Below are 15,383 nucleotides of genomic sequence, written 5' to 3' on the forward strand. Positions count from 1 at the left end.
AAATCAAACGCGTCAAACATTTCGTACCTTCTCACCCCAATGTGAGACTTTTTTAGTGATGTGGAAGGTGTTTTTCTATAGTTGTAGCATCACAGTTTTAGATAACACATGTATTTAGTTATATGAATATTGTTTATTTGCATCATGATCGTTTCAACTACCATTATTATTTTAATCTCTCATGAGAGATGGTAGCAGATAGGGAACATCTCATCCAGCAGCAGACTGATCACGACTGATGATGGTGAGATGATTATTATTACAATCCTGGATCCTGGGCTGCACAATGCCGTGCTGATTGCCCTCCGATCGGTCGGCTAATTGTTCATTTTAAAAGAATAATTTAACCATTTTGCTTTGAAAAAATTTGAAAATACTTTTATTTTTACATTTAGCTTTATGTTCATGCGCCTCCAAAATTATGTATTAACTACGAATTGAAAAATCGCATCCACGCGATGTTACGTGGTACTTTTCGATTGACTAAAGATTTCTATAACACTGCAGTGAGCGTAGTGAATGGTAGCTGTGGGGTCACGTGAACTCAACAAACCTACATTACAAAAAACATGCTTTTCTTACACCCACAATTTGATGTTTGTGTCGTGAAGCTTAGAAATAAATAGAATTCGATGAATGACTGCACAGATCCACCCCGATGAAGACTATATAATTCTGACCGGCACTGAATTGAACGGCCAGGCATGGGAAGAATACCAGCACTTGGAAGAGGATGAGCAGCAGTTTGTTGTTGGCCATGAAGTGACAGTCAAGCACGGCCAAGTTAAACCAGCTGGCCAGGCAGCGAAACACCTTCACGAGCGTCTTCTCGTCCGAGCCACAGTTTTCGGCACACGCCGCCTGTACACGCAGGGGGACACGGCGAGACAAGGGAGGGACGGAGGATGGTTGAGTGGGAAGGTGGATACGTAAGTAAGAATGTAGATGGGTATTCAGATGAAGTGAAAGGTAGGTAGATAGGTACAAGAGGATGAGTGCCAAGTGATATAGAGGTAGGTACGTAAGAAGATATATAGGTAGGTAGATAAAGTGGAAGGTAGGTAAATAGATAGATACATGGTTAGGTAGAAGGATGGGGAGGGGCATAAGATAGGTAAAATTGAGTTTGGTAGATGGATAGAACTTTAGCAGGAAGAGGACGAGGGAAGGAGGGAGTGTCATGTCCACACAGTCAAAACCCGCAGGACGCACGTGCGCCAGCTGAGGTTCCATTCACCGAGCCACGCTGATTTAGGACGGGTGACGCAAACATTACACAAAGCTGTTGAATTATGCAGCCAGAAAAAAAACACATTTGTATGAATAAACGAAGGTTTAGACACTAAACACCCACAAATTGCAGGTAATGATGGACAAGGCTAAAATACCTCCTGGAATGGTCGCTTTGTAGTTGGCCTAAAGTAAACCACTGGCACAATATTGCCCATTCTATCCCAAGCAGTGCATCTGGGTTGACCATGGATAACCTGGCATTTTGAATTGTTACACGTTTCCTTCAGTATTGAAGAGCAACGGGCTCTCAAATATTTTTTAACAGAATCTTCTTAATAAAAAAAACAGCTGTTATCCCTTTGGCTCATGGTTAAATCCATAGCAATGTTCTCATGAGAAAATCAAGCATTTGAACCTAATACATGGGACACCTGCCAGGGATGGAAGCCACAGTGCTAAAATTAGATGTCCTACTCTGCCTTTGCTGCGACTTGGATGTTAAGTGCCTTTGAAAGGGGCAGTCAATCTGCAACCCAACAAGCACTTTGCTACCCAAATGGACCCTTCTCCACCCGTGACTTGTCTTAATAAAAACAAAAACAACTCCGGCCCACATCTATGTAACATCGACATCATGTAACCAATACCCTGGCATGACTAGACAGTGGACATTATAGAGTCAGGTCACATGATGCAGGAAAAGTTTAACAAATGGGAACAAGATGAAGTACGATGCTGTTTTTGAAATGTTTGCTTGCATAGGTTAAGGAATAGTTTATGGCATGCACCAAATCTGAAGAAGGGGATATTTAAGGCAAATTTCGGGAAATTATCAAAGTTATTTAAATCTTTGTACGCTGGTATTTGGAAGAGTAAAGGTGACACTTCAACATATTGCACGTGATAAGTGATTTTCTAAGCTCCAGTTTGTTCCTGCAAGAATTAAATTAGGCAATTAGCCATCAACATGTGCAGGGCCCATGCTGCACTCGCAAGGTGTAGGGCTTGAGTATGGCTTCCAACTGTTCGGCGTCAAAGGATCAGACCGATGGGGCCAGGGAGGACAGAGCATGGGTCACGTTCGTAATGGGAATGAGAAACAGAACTCTTCGCTTCCCTGTTGTTCTCACCACCACCACCTCTCACCAACGTACTTCAAGTGAAATAATGAAGCATTACAATGCTGGGTGAAGAGGGGTGAAGAGGAGTTTGTGTGATAATTACCCTGCACTCTGAACCCAGTGATGAGTGATATCTGAACTGGTCCTTCACCGACCTACCAAAAAGTGTTGGAAGACCTACTAGAAGTGGATTGAGAAAAATCTGTAATTCATTATTATCAATTACGTAAATGCTCGACCTCAAAGACACTCATCAGAAACTGTGAAATTAGATAATCAACAAATACTGTAATGTTGTAATTTAACTTTAAATCAATATACACAAAACTCAATAATTATATTTCTTAAAAGGAAAAAAATATATATAATAGGTGACATTGCAGGCAATGTCCCATCTCCATATTGCATCAAAGTGTTATTGGTGAATGTGTTGGCTTTTTCATTTGTGCTTGTACACCACTGCCAACGCAGAAACACAAAAAAAAGTGTAAATAAATATGCACTATCTAATAATTATTTTAATTTTTCTAATTAAACACAGCATACTTTATTACTTCACAATAATCATTCCAAGGGTGCTTAATTAAATTTACTGGTGGCTTCCAAAGCTCATATGTAACGTCATTCTGATTACCAAGCCAATCAAAACAGCTTTCGCCATTCCCCTGGAACGAGCTTTTTTTGACAACTGAAGAATGAACGACTGATCAATGCTCTCCGATGCAACTTTTACGAAATGCACCAGCCAAAACTCACTGGCAAACTGGAAAGACCACGCACTGTTCATGTGAAGAAAAACCAACAGTGTTGAATTAGGTCTGTGCTTATCCAGCTCATATATACGCACACACACACCAATGCTTTTATGCTTTCAGCACAAACACCACATCTGTCCTCACTGCCCAAGTGATTTTAAGTTTCTAATGGAAACTTTCCTCCACTGCCCAAGCTTTTCCTTTACAAAATCTCACCTGTGCCATTATTCAATACAAAAATGAATTCTTAAAAGCATCCCATACACCATACACGTAAAATTCATGCTCACTGTTCATACAATATATTTTGAACAGAACAACGTCAATAACGTTTTGTAATCATTAAAGTGCATATGGCTACGATTTGTTTTCCAGCGCTAAATCAGGGGCATATAATTCCAACAATCACAGAGTGTACCACTACAGCATAAACTGTAATTACAAAGTCATTCGTTTCCAAGCTTAAATATGTTGTATATAATAATTTACTATAAATATTTAAGGTTCACCTTAGTATGAAATGTATGGCTTTTAATCAGCTCCTCCAAATGGCAATCCAAACAGAATACATCATGCAACTGATAAATTATTCAACCGGTCACATTCCTCTGGCTCTTACATGATGAGTCATGAGAACAGCGCACACCGGATTGAGAACACAACTTTACCACACGACACTACTGGCTTAAGACCACGGGGCCATGCCCACACGCGATTATGTAACCTGCTCTTCTTCAATTCAGTCCCACCCTATGAAGTGTGAACACGCAACATTCGTCCAATTCACGGAAAAAATAGGTGGCTCACTCAAGTGGAAACATTTAATTAAGAGGCGACTCAATACCCATTGATTTTCACGCGGTAACAATAACCACAAAATGTAACAAACCCCAATAATTACAATTTGGATAAGGTGCTCGGCACCCACACAATATAATTAAAAAAATCACTTACAACCACAGAACCAACACAATATAATTATTTACTTTTCAATCCACTGCTGGATGAAATACTTTCCACACCTCAAGGGGATTTAGAGGGACTCAGCACCAGTTCAGACATCATTCACCACTCATGTTAGCCATATCCCTGAATTAAACACAGATCATCAGGTTCACAACCACTGCTCCCAGGATATGTAAACAACGTGGACTACATTTACACGCCATTCAAAGTTATATAGGCTTTAGTATCACACTCCACATAATCCAGTCTCAAATTTGCTGTGGATTTCAGTCTGGAAGCAGTGTTCAATGTTTTGCTGGGTGCTTAAGGTCTTCCTCAGAGCCAACTCTCGTGTAACTAACATTTTCAGTCATTTAAAACAAAGCTCATCGCGTACTGGAGACATGCGTATGCTTTAGCCTGCAGAACATTGGCTTGTAGTACTGCATGCCCTGCTGAAAAATTGCACTGATCTGGCTTCTCATCCGTGGTTAAATATCACTACGTTTATAGTGTCTTAAAAATCAATGACATTGGAAAGGGCCAAAGTGCAGGTCAAAATGTTTAACAAAATGCTGATTATGACATTAGGTTGCTGGAAGCTGGATGACCTTGCCATGTTGCACAAAAAATAATCATTACAGCTTGCCTGGTCATGCCACCACCGATTATCCTTTGACCTTGAGGCCAAAGGCTAAGGTCACAATATAAAGAAAAACATTTTCTTTAACATTTGCCAAGCAGTTTGAGGAACCATGCAAAATGTCGCAGAGACTTGCCGTCTTGTGTTATTACCTGCAGTTTAATTATTCTAAAGTAAAACGTTGCGTAAACACAAACAATGCAGGCATATTGCACATTTATTTGCTTTCAAAAACGTGGCTGAATATGCTTTCCGTCAATCCCTGTTGCGCTTTAATGCCAGCCAGTATGTGTTCATTAATTCAACAAAAATTACAATTTCTCAATCAGATCAGCGAAAGAAAATTGCTTTTCTTCTAAATTTTTCTTATCCTCTGTATCATCACGAGCAAAACCCCAATGTAGCAATATAATACACGCGCTATATTTAGGTAAACTTCCAAAAAAGGCCTCTCGAGAAAACGCTCGAAAACTGCCCTTCTTCACTTATCGAGCACTCATGCAGGGCCTCCTCAATAAACACAAGCCCGCCACACGCACGTAAGCCGAAACACTGACGCACATGCATACGACAGCACCGACGCCCAGCTGCTGACATGCACTCAGTAAGTCGCAGTTGTTTCCACTGGGCCTGTCTGCAATATCATTTTTCACGAAACGATATCAAATTTCACAATATGATGGTTATCACAAAATCGGTTTTCCATAACTTCGTAACTGCATCTTACAATTTTATTGCACTGTGGTTGTGCTTTGCTGCATTTCCAATACAAAAGGTGGCTTGAAAATTATTCATCTGCAGTTCACTCAATGTAAGCCTGCCATAAGTAGCCCAATTACTTACAACCTTACGATCTAACACGCTTATAACCAAACATTTTGTTATTACGTCACAATCGCCATGCCATTAATTTCACAAGAAAACAGTCTACAATTTAATTACAGACTTAATTATGGAGTTAGTATTTTCCTAAAGATTTCGTCAGAAAATAATGTTTAAGAAATGTTTTATGAGCAATGTAAGCACAACGACGATATTTTGGAAAATGGATTTCGCGATCATTGTGTATCGTCCATCATACGAAATAGCAATATGGCCATATCATGGTAACCTGAGTTTCTATGCTACGGACAACGTTCACGTGCCCAGGTGGTCAAGAAGAGGTACTGGCCAGCCAGAGGCAGCTCCACATGCCAGCGCAGTTCACCGCAGTTCAAACCTCTGGAAGCCCGTCAAAACACTCAACCGGCTTACTGCGAAAGCCCGTCTGATGACAGCTTTGGCGTAGTCAGAATATCTCTCAGAGCCACTCTTTGAATGGGACCCTGTGTCAGAAGCAGAATTTTTTGTTCACGCTAGCATTCGTGGCATGGCGGGAAATACTTGTGCCCGGTGAATGCGCTCGACAGAAGGCGCCAAGCCGGCCTGATGCCCTGTGTCAACGCAGACGTGCGAAATATTCGGGACCGTAGCAGGTATCACAACGTTGGTTCCCATCCTGACCAACTACATTTAGAAAGGCACGAAATGAAAACAAGCTTAGGGGGAGATAAAGTGCATGTGTCTGCACGGCGAGGGCTACCGATAAAAATCGGGCGCATCAGTGTTGATCCAGGTTTCTTTCCCTCGACCCATTCTAAGCATGCAATCCTGACACAAAGACCTAAAGTCCGAGTTAATTCAGCTGTTTCATTGGGGATATATGAAAGCCCCACTGGGAGTGCCTCTACAAATGCTATGGCGGGTTTTTTTTCAGTCCTGGACATTACTTTGTAGATTCTCTCTTAACTACAGCTTGGTAACAGGAGAACAAGAGCAGTACACAGTACCTTTGGATCTAGCTGAGCGTGATACTGAAAAGCAACATAGCAATGCGTCTGAAGAAAAGCATTTTCACTCGGTTCATTTGCCAGCAAAGACATACGGATCAGAAACATGGACAAAAAAGAAAAGTAAGCAAAAAGCCGAAGAGTGCACAAAGAAGCTTACACAGGTGCACAGTTGGAATTACAGAGCTAGAAAGATTAACACACTGCTCAGGGAACAAACTAAATTCAGAGACGTAATAAATAACAATTAGCTGATTACTAATCTATTATATAATTACAATACCCCCCCCTCTCCACCTCTGATTTGGTTAAATGATGACGTCACCCTGCTGCTCTATTTAAGATCGGGAGCAGGTGGAGGGCTTCACTATTCTGGCAAATTGCCCGATGATGCTGGATGTAATTACCAGCGAAACGTCATACTCAAAAATTGTAAATGTTGTGGATTCACTCTTCAACACACCCGTCGGCTAAAGTAGTGAACTATTCGTCGTTTATCAACGTGACACTTTTTTACTGATTGGCCGTGTCGGGTGGTGGAGGGTTGCGACACATTTATAAATAACGCGATCCGACCCAAAAACCTTTATTATGAATAATATTGGTCGCGAAAGCCTACGTGTTAAACTGATCATAATGACAACTAAATAAATTGGCTCGAGCAGGACACAATGCTCGATGGGATGATGGCCGATGGACAAGACTGGTGATGGAACGGCAGCCTAAGGAGAGAACGCGCCGAAGAGGACAGCCATCGGCGAGATAGAGCAATGAGATCGGTTAAGGCACAGGAGTCAGATAAAAGGTGGCAGCATGGGCCGTAAGGATGGTGACATCTAGCAATGGATAGCCAACGATTGATTATGTGAAATATGGGCTCCTTGCAAAAGGCTTATGGTGTACTTTAGATTTCATGTAAAGATATTTAAGAAGAATAAAAAGTCACAAAACATTGGCCCAAAGTACCATAGTGCTTCAAGGGAGCAGCCCAACAAACAACTATTTTCAAGGGATTATTTCCACAAATCTGTGATGTTTTTGACAAAGCAGCCAATACTATGTTTTAAACAATGGATAAATCAAATCACCGAGGAAGACAACATCCCAAGCGGTCAGGGCAGTGACGTCCACAGCTTTAGCCATGAGCAAAATGTTCACTGCCAAGGCTCTGGGATAATTCCTACACCATCCTTCTGCTAATGCCGAGCGAACACGAGTGTGACAAAAACACACAGCACTCATCAAGTGCCGTGCGTTTAATTGGCAACAATTGGGGCAAGAACTGTTTATGTAATTATTTTGTTCATGTTCTCCCCCTTGGCAGAGGTCATCCACCAATGTCGCATGCCACTGCATACGCAACAATGTACTTTCCACTCCCCCCCTTCCTAAAAACCGGTGTGGCTGCTACAACATACATTATGAGTACTCTGACCAATGCCAAAAAGCCTGAAATCTACTTGACACAATGATTGAAAAATAACATTCCCTTCCACGACTAGATAGCCAAATAATAAAACATTGACATTTGTTTACACACACAGGAAAAAGCACCCTTAACAATAGGTGTTTGCTGTCAGTTTGTTTTCTTCCTGGATATGTCAACGTGTCCTTTGAAAGTACGAGCAGGGTTGGCAATGAAAGGGTAGACAGGGCAGGCTTTGCTGAACACCTTTAAAAGGTTGTGATGTTCCTGACTCCGGCAAAAATCTCAGCCCTGGTCCTTTCAGACGCACAGCATCGCAAATGGCACCTGCCCTTTATGCGTGACGAGTCTGGTGTCCCATTAGCCTTCAAACTGTTGTGCTCCCAAAGGACCTTTCTGTAGCAGTGTGGACCTCTTTATATTGCCAGGGCCATGACCCAATTAACCAGCACCCTTTGTCTGAACATTGGTATGGCTTGTAGATGAGCTGAACGCAGTGCAATGGAAATGTTACTCCTATCCCCCGCAGGGAATACACACGTAGCACACTTCCTTTTTTGTCAATGGGGTTGCTATAGGTTTCCACCGAAATAATTAGCAAACAAGGCTACAGAAAGCGATCTGGAAACCTTAATCAACTTAAACATGCTGGGGACAATTCAGCAGCACACTTGATACTATCAACAGCCACTGCTGGTATGAAACCATAAATAGACGACACGAGAGGCTGCCCAACTTAGCCCTACATAAGGTTAAATCCCATTGAGTTTTGAACAGACGGGAAGGTAACGAATAGAAGCATTTGTCGGCGCCTGCCACCGCACACAAGCGCAGCAGCACTATTCCTCCACGATCTCTCCATGTAAACGATGCATAAACGCTTCACGCTGCATGAGCCACTGCGCCCTACTCGCATTTCACGCCACGCTGCTCACTGTTTCAGATCGCACAGCTCCCACTGGTGGCCATGCTGAGAGCGCAGAAAGAACATTTCGTTCGAATGCCCGAATCCAATCCACACACACTTTTGTGGCCTCTGTGTCGTGTGTTCAAGCCTCTCTGTAGTGTCAGCATTGAAGCCATGCAACTGAATTGTTCATTAAGCCTCTTTCCCCTTTGCAATCAGAATTCTCACATTATGCTTTTTTCTAACAATCTCGCACCTTAAGTGGGAACATTTATTTTGTGAATTTCCCAGATAAATTAAGTGCTTTCATTTGCCAGCAGTGTTGGTTCATGCCAACTGCCACACTTGACGGGAATTCTATTTTGAAAATGTGACATGAAAGAGCAATTCTGAGCTATCCTGCTTCTAAGAAAAAAAACACCGAGGCATATTAACATCTGGAAGAAAGAGAGGACTTTAGTTTATGCTCTTCTTCAATAGCATAGCAATCTTCAGTGCCATACAGGATTGCCAACTTTGGCATGCTGCACAGTCATCATTCAGCAAGTTTTTTTTTTATAATATAATTCATATTCTTGGTTCTTTCAGTAAAGTCACGTAGAAGGGACAGACCTGGTCTTCACCTGAGGACGGCTGCTTGCGTTGTGGCCGAAACTTCGTGAGAATTATTTTATTATGTTTTATTTTTATTATTTTATTATTTCCCTTCTACGTGACTTACCCGGAAAACCAAGAAGATGAACCCCTGCAGTCACGAAAGATTTAAATCGAAATATATTTCATATTTCCCAACATAACTCTCAAACTTTGCCCTCACAAGAACATTATCAACAAACCAAAAACTACTTGTCTTAATGAAAAATAGACAAACCTTCCTGTATAATGGGAGAGTCAGGTCACTAGGTGGATGAACGCAATAAAGATAGCCGTAGTAAACGCCCAGGGTTAACGTACACAAGAGAGGTGGCAATGGGGCTAAAAGGTCAGAATGCCGAGCTGGCACCGCTAAAACTACTGGGTACGAACCTATACAGCCGCTTGTTATGACCCCGAGTTCTCAAGTATAGTAAATGTATGATTTCAACCTTGTTAGCAATGACTGCATACGTAAAAAAATATAAAATTTGGTTATGCACTTAATATTGCTTTAAGAATTACAAAAAATATTGGTTTGTTGTGCGATGAACATTGCTATCGGAGGCAATGCAGGTAGGAAAGTGCTGCCATCTACTGGACCAGACATCACTTGAAGGGATCTCAAGAGGTAGTTGTGTTATATCGACTTCCGTGAGCTGTTCTCTAACATGAAGGGCAGTATAATACTCTGCGAGAGATCCGAATTGAATCTTCGTCGTATAACATAAATCCAATAGCACAATCAGAACAAAATTGGGGAAAAGTTTAAAGGTCCAGCTCTGTTTTGCTCACACCACGACTGATGGAAGGGCCTCCCACTAGATAAATTTCAGAGTCATTCTGGAGAGTAATTGGCCAACTCTTCACACTAGTTAGTCAACCTGCCAATCAAACAACCGTGACGTCCCTATTTATACTGCTTGGTGGACAGAGTTGGGGCGATTTATTTTAACTGCCATGCCAGAATAACTTAGCCAGCTATCTCTAGATTGCAAGTCCAGTGTGGTAACCATTACGCCCTTTATAAATACATTAACAAGTATAACCCGTAAAAACAAAGTTTTTCACTATAAATCCTTTATATGCGTGGCGGCTAGAGTCCTCTCGTCCTCTGGCTTGAGATGGCTACCACCTATGGGTCAGATGATTGCATTGCACCATTAAGTAATTGGTAATTAAATATATTTTTGTCCTAAAAAGTGTAAAATTTTGGGGAAAAAAATTCACGAACATTAATTGTCACGCACAACGAGTCTGTGTGGAAAATGTCAGCTCGATTGGATCACGGGAAGTGGGTTAAAAAACGACCGAAAGATTTGCACCGTCGTAAGCAAGCAAGCAAGCGAACTTAATATAAAGGATTTAAAAATGAAGTAGGAGGGTCCCTCACCAGCAAGGTGACCACCACAGCCGAATGGTAGGCCAGCTCCTCGATGATCTCCGTGCGGCGATTGGCACCGATGCGCAGTGAACGGCTGTGCACCTCCTCGGGCAGCACCGTCAGGATCTCCAGCAGGAAGGGCAGCGACGACACATCGTTGCCATACCTGGCTCAGCCATAAACACAAGTGGGTGACAGCAACTACATGAGCTGCGCACACACACACACACGAACGGCCTTTGCGTCGATTCACCGCTGGATGAGGGTCTCTCCAAGCCGTGGTTGTCTTTGGTGTTGTCTGGTCATTCTTCACAACGCTGGTAAGTGTGGGGTGGTGAAGTTAGGCAGTGTTGTGCAATAGGTTTTGCTGCACTGCCCTCTACTGACAACATAGGGGACAAACAAACCTAATGTCCCTTTTTAGTTTTGGAGATTGTAAAGGCAATGCTGTTAACAAGGAAGGACCTACAAAAAACAACAAGGCATGTGACTAGATGGCAAGGCTAACACCATTCAGAGCCAATTTTGGCTCCCCCATGCTGATGTTAACACACTGACTAGAAACTATATTAAGGATCAGCCTATCTCGGTGAATCTCAGGATAGGTTGGAACACCATATGATACTGATGTATCAGTAGAGAACTGAATCAAGCCAGGCGAGATCGTCGCCAAGTGCACAACCTCTGCACCAATGCTTGCCAAACACCCACATGCCATAGACTGGTGTTTAATGTAGTGAAGACCAACGTCATAAAATGTACATGCTGAGAAAGTATCTTAATTACATTATAAAATTTCAATTAATATACGAGTGTTAAGAATCAGCATGATTTGATGACTTGAGCATGGGATTGCTGTATAAGCAATGTCTGGGTTAAATCACCACTATTTCACAATCATTATATTTTTACTTATGTAACTTCCCATGCTTTTGCATTTCGCAAAGCACACTTGTGTCATCTTGGCTCCAAACTTACTTTTCTATAAGGGTCTGCACGCAGCCCTTCCAAGTTGCCATCTGCAGGGCCAGGTCCGCTATCGCCAGTGCCAGCTGGGGATTAAAACAAACAAATGTTCCATGAGGACAACCACACAAAACATTACAACACAATCCGCAGACTCTGGCAAAAAGCATGCGTTACACTGGAACACAATCGTGGAAGTCCACGGAATTCTGAAATCATGTTCAAGGATTAGAGTAATTTTTGATGTTTTTGTTACGCCTCGTGTATTGAAGTTAAGCAGGTACTTCAAGCAGTAAAAAAATGCCCTCTTTTGGAATAAGTTCTGTGAATAGACAAACACAACTGGCACAATATGATGGGCAATGTAACTGGAAACAAAACGTTAAAAACTGAGGTTATGACATATTACTTAATGAATAATGAAAAATGTTGCTGACCTTTGGTTCACCGATGTTCATAACATAAAACTCTTTTCATCATGCAACCGTTAACAAAAATACACACTATGTCATCATGAACAGTACCCATGCAAAATGATATTTAGACTTCTTAAGCTAAATGCTGTTCCACATTTAAAACAGCAAAACTTTTTACAGGCAAACATGTAACCCATACCAGTTTAATAGCCGTAATCATTGAAATTCACAAACATTTTCATGGGCATTAATGCAATCCATAATTTATGCTGTTAAGTAAGGCCATTCTCTCCCCATTTCACTGTCTGCTGTAAGGAAGAGATTGTGCATTGAGTTTGAAATGACTCTTGATTTTTTCTTCAAATAACAATGCAAACCTCACCAACGATAAACATTACAAGATTTAAAAAACAGTCCATGATATTATCTTTTAAGTGCTGTGTTCTCAGGTTGTCTTGATGAAGGGAGCTATGTATATTCTAACACTACGGACATATTTAAGTGACAGCTGATGCCATTAGTTTTCATGCAAAAAAACTTTCATCATAATTACTGTATGCGTTACATGTGATTAACACAATCATCGGTTTACATTTTCTTTTTAAGCTACACTTTTTCCAGTACTTTGTCTGCTATGGCGTTTCTCTTTAAAAGGAAATGCAATGTTTAGAGCCCCTTCAGCTGGGTAACACTAAAACCTACCATTAATTTTCTGCACAGATTAAACATTAAATTCCGCTGAACAAAATTACGTAAAGAGCTCAATATGCACAAACTTAACGTTTAAGAGAATACATCATGTATATAGATTGTTTAGAATTAAGCCTTAATAACCTAAGACTTCTGTTAATCCGCTGCTCGATAAACATAACCTCTCCCAGTGTCAGTCATGGGAGTCGTTTTAGAATACTTCACCACGCTGGTCAACGAAGCATCAATAGTGCAGCCTAGGATGTTAGTCAAATCCAAGAATCAAACTAAGGTCGCATGAATCATGTTGCAGTGCGCCAACCACTGCACCACCACTCCCCCAAGCCCAAGTATAATAAGAGATATATGCAGAAGCTGGGTGATGGAATGTTTTTCCACATAGCTGTGGCAGTGGAAAGGATTACTAAAGTAAGCAGTGGAAGATTGAGGATGCAATGTTTGCTGAAGCAGAAACAGCAGGAAGAAAATCCAGCAAAATTAGCTCAGAACTCTTAATTGCAAGAAAATGAAGAATCTTTAAGATTATTAAAAAAATATTATAAGCAGTTATATCCCACGCGATGTTCATTTGATCATCTAACTAGCTAACGTCCAGGACCACTGTGGTATCATCTTCATAACACATCAAATTGCATGATCCGATATTAGGAAGCCACTGGAGCTATGCACTTTTAAATTTAGACTGAAATCTCCTTTCTTGAGTACTGCTTCTTGTGTTAAGTTTGTTGTCCTTCCCCCACACCTCCGATTAACACGGTTGGCTAAGTATGGTGCAAAAGACGTTCAATATACATACATAAGCCATATTTGCGGGGCAGTGATGGCAAGTGAGGGTGAATGGATCACATGTCACAAGACTGACTTCCCATGGGCATCAAGGTTGCCATTGCCTGGCTCGTGAGGAAATGACAGGGCAGAAAATGTGGACTAATCTCCATTTGTTCCATCTGTATGGGATAGCGTGTTGCCACTACATATGAACTTTATCTGGGTGCTCCGTTTGCTCCCACACCTAAACAATCATTAAATGGCTGATACAACCTCATCATACAGGAGATCAGAGTGGTATTTGGCACCGACAATCCCTGGCTGCCTTTCCCGCTAGTCTGTCATTCTCTCTCCAACAGCGAGCGAATGCTCTGCAGCACACGTTGCAAATTGAAATTATTAATTGCGACATCAGTTTTCCACAACTTTGTATTTTTTAAATGTTTATTTAAACGTCTTGTGGCTTTGCTGTACTTCTTGTATGAATAAAAAATATAACTTAAAAGTTCAAGTGTAGTTAACTCTGAGACTAGAATGTCTTTATAATGCTTACATTATATCGTGTTAATAATGCACATGATGCATTTTGAATGATAGTAGAATATAATTGTCAGTGACAATTATTCTGAAAAAATTTTGCTTTGCACTAATTTAATGTATAATATTCATAATCAACGTTTTTGGGTTTATAATAGCTATTATTTACAACTTTATTTCTAGAGCATTTTATTTCATGAATATCTTGCAAGTTTCCAAAAAATAAAATGAATAATTATCACTATATTTTGAAAAACGGACAATGGAAATACTGTGGAAATTATTTTATATATTAGTTTGACCATATTGCTGCAACCTTATTAATGAGAGATATATTCAGAAGCACGGGTGATGGGAAATTGTTTCACATAGTTGGGGCAGGAGTATGGAAAATCAAAAGTAAGCAACTGAAGATTGAAGTGGTAGTTTTCGTTGAAGATCAGGAAAAAAAAACAGAAGGTATTTAACCCAGAATATCTAATAGCAAGGCAATTTATAGAATAAATGGTAACACCACGCATGACGTGCATTAGACCCTCTAATTGGCTAGTGATTGGCTAGTGACCGAAGCCACAAACACAACTGCCCTCGGTAGGAAACTAAACTTCTACAGCAAACTGTGGTCTGGACAAGGCAACTGGGGCCACCTGGGTGACGATGACGGGTGACACGTCCTTGAGCGTCTCGATGTGCGTCAGAAGGGAGTCGCGCAGGGAGGCATGCGTGTCAGCTGGCAGCTCAAAGAAGGCAAACTGAATCTTCATCTTCATGGTCTGCGCCGCAAAGTAGCAAGACTCCACGTCCCGGCGCATCTGCAGCAGCTGATCCGAGATCTCCCACGCGAACATCTGCACGTGTGTGGCAAAGAGAGGGGGGGAGCGATAGAGGCATGATAAAACCACTGCTGGATAAAGGACTCACCCACACCATTGCTCTCACCATACTGCAATGTGATCATCACGATCAGAGTACACTCCTGAACACGAGACTCAACCATGCCGTGTTGGTATTATTAGCCCATATTACACAAATATGTTCAGTGCAGATTGCTGAAGACGGGGAATGTAATTGTGGTAGAGCAGAAGTCCAATGCAGGTGGCATAAATATG

At 41.3% G+C, this 15,383-nt stretch overlaps 1 protein-coding gene across 1 annotated transcript in view; it reads right to left on the reverse strand.

The window, feature by feature from the left end:
• TNPO3 (transportin 3) overlaps positions 1-15,383 on the reverse strand; it is a 71,812-nt gene that overhangs the window by 50,532 nt on the left and 5,897 nt on the right. The window contains exons 2-5 of the mRNA XM_061564533.1: positions 14,922-15,122; positions 11,855-11,928; positions 10,886-11,042; positions 718-861 (exon numbers count right to left, since the gene is read on the reverse strand). Coding sequence (XP_061420517.1) covers positions 718-861; positions 10,886-11,042; positions 11,855-11,928; positions 14,922-15,122 — 576 coding nt within the window. The remainder of the gene's footprint in view (positions 1-717; positions 862-10,885; positions 11,043-11,854; positions 11,929-14,921; positions 15,123-15,383) is intronic.

The sequence above is a fragment of the Lethenteron reissneri genome, chromosome 33 (genome assembly GCF_015708825.2).
Source record: "Lethenteron reissneri isolate LAM-NWPU_2019-01 chromosome 33, ASM1570882v1, whole genome shotgun sequence".
Classification (NCBI taxonomy): domain Eukaryota; kingdom Metazoa; phylum Chordata; class Hyperoartia; order Petromyzontiformes; family Petromyzontidae; genus Lethenteron; species Lethenteron reissneri.